Raw genomic sequence first — 2,251 nt, forward strand, 5'->3', positions numbered from 1 at the left:
AAATATATAATACAATAAATATAAATAATAGGAATATAAATAATAGGAATAACTGCAAAATGTAGGAATCTCTGATTCTAAGAATGTCATTAGCCAGAATGAAGGACATTAAAGAATAGAGTTTTGCATATAGTTGTTGAGAGACATCACAAGACGTCTCAGAGCTTGAGGAACTTAGTGAGGAATAGATGAAGTGAGATCAGTGCTCTGGCCTGAGATTTTGTCCATCTATTTCTACCATGCTAGAGTCATTAAGGATATATGATCTCTGAAAATCAATGCATCCTGTCCCAGGGTCTTTGTGGGAGCAGACTTGCTCAGTACAACAAGGCGCTGTGCTCAGGTTGTTTTGATGATGAAGGAGTAAGTCCTGAAATCTCCCTGGTGAACTTGCTCCAGAGACAGAACTCATTGAGCTGTCTCCCACCAACCACTTCATAAGATGGCTAAGGAGTCTGAAAACTCAGTTCCTAAACCAAAGTGATTTCTGCCTTGTAAACAATACATGAACCACCTGCTCCCGGATTTGCTTGGTCTTGATCCCATAAATGATGGGATTGAGCATAGGTGGGGCAAGCATGCAAACATTAGCCAACAAGATGTGGGTATGAGGTGGAATGTGGCGTCCAAAACGTTGAGTAAGGATTGTGAAGATTCCAGGCCCATAAAAGAGGATGATAATGCAGACATGGGAGCCACAAGTGTTGAGAGCTTTATGGCGAGCATCTCGAGAAGGGATGCAGAAGACAGCACGGAGAATCATCACATAGGAAACAAAAATTAGCACAACATCTAAAACTACTGTTAACATTAGGATGGAAAATCCGTACCAGATGTTAGCATAAATGTCATTACAAGCATATTTGGCCAAACCAATGTGTTCACAGTAGGTATGTGGAATAATATTATTTTGGCAGAAGGTCAATCTTTTCAAAAGAAATATTATGGGGAAAATTGTACCATAACTTCTCAGGAAGATGGTCACACCGATTTTCCCAATCAGTGCACCTGTAAGAATAGTGGTGTATCTCAGTGGGTAGCATATGGCAATGTAGCGGTCAAAGGCCATCACCAGCAAGATCCCTGACTCAGAGATGAAGGTTGTATGGATGAAGAAGAGCTGAGTAATGCAGCGATCCAAGGAGATCTCCCCAGCATGGAAACAGAAGATGGCCAAGGCCTGTGGTACTGTGCAGGTGGAGAGGACAATGTCTGCTCCAGCCAGCATGCAGAGGAAGAGGTACATGGGTTCATGGAGGCTGCGCTTCGTGAGGATAATGCAGATGAGCAGGCTGTTCCCAAGCAGGGCGATGACGTAGGAAATGAAGAAGGGAATGGAAATCCACATGTGCTGGTCTTCTAGCCCAGGGATACCCAGCAAGTGGAAGACCGTGTGGCTAACAGCAGTGTGGTTTAAGGCAGTCATACCTAGGGAGACCTTTCAGGGCTTCACCTCCTAGTCACATAGAAGAAAACACATATTCCTTTTCATATATTCTTTTTAAATTTAAATTTTATTTTTTGTTTATTTTCATTATTTTTGTGTACATATATATTTTTATTTTATTTTAGTGGAACAGAATAGAGAATCCAAAAGTGGACCCTGAACTTTATGGGCAACTAATATTCGATAAAGGAGGAAAGACTATCCATTGGAAGAAAGACAGTCTCTTCAATAAATGGTGCTGGGAAAATTGGACAGCCACATGCAGAAGAATGAAACTAGACCACTCTCTTGCACCATACACAAAGATAAACTCAAAATGGATGAAAGATCTAAATGTGAGACAAGATTCCATCAAAATCCTAGAGAAGAACACAGGCAACACCCTTTTTGAACTCGGCCATAGTAACTTCTTGCAAGATACATCCACGAAGGCAAAAGAAACAAAAGCAAAAATGAACTATTGGGACTTCATCAAGATAAGAAGCTTTTGCACAGCAAAGGATACAGTCAACAAAACTCAAAGACAACCTACAGAATGGGAGAAGATATTTGCAAATGACATATCAGATAAAGGGCTAGTTTCCAAGATCTATAAATTTATTTTTTATTGGTGTTCAATTTGCCAACATATAGAATAACACCCAGTGCTCATCCCATCAAATGCCCCCATCAGTGCCCGTCACCCAGTCACCCCCACCCCCCGCCTACCTCCCTTTCCACCACCCCTTGTTCGTTTCCCAGAGTTAGGAGTCTCTCATGTTCTGTCTCCCTTTCTGATATTTCCCACTCATTTTTCTCCTTTCC

At 41.4% G+C, this 2,251-nt stretch overlaps 1 protein-coding gene across 1 annotated transcript; it reads right to left on the reverse strand.

The window, feature by feature from the left end:
- Positions 1 to 463: 463 nt before the first annotated feature.
- Positions 464 to 1,426, reverse strand: LOC119864929 (olfactory receptor 52B4-like). Its single transcript, XM_038569345.1, has one exon. The coding sequence runs from the start codon at positions 1,424 to 1,426 to the stop codon at positions 464 to 466; it is 963 nt and encodes a 320-aa protein (XP_038425273.1).
- Positions 1,427 to 2,251: the final 825 nt, after the last annotated feature.

Source organism: Canis lupus, chromosome 21, assembly GCF_011100685.1.
Source record: "Canis lupus familiaris isolate Mischka breed German Shepherd chromosome 21, alternate assembly UU_Cfam_GSD_1.0, whole genome shotgun sequence".
NCBI classification, from domain to species: domain Eukaryota; kingdom Metazoa; phylum Chordata; class Mammalia; order Carnivora; family Canidae; genus Canis; species Canis lupus.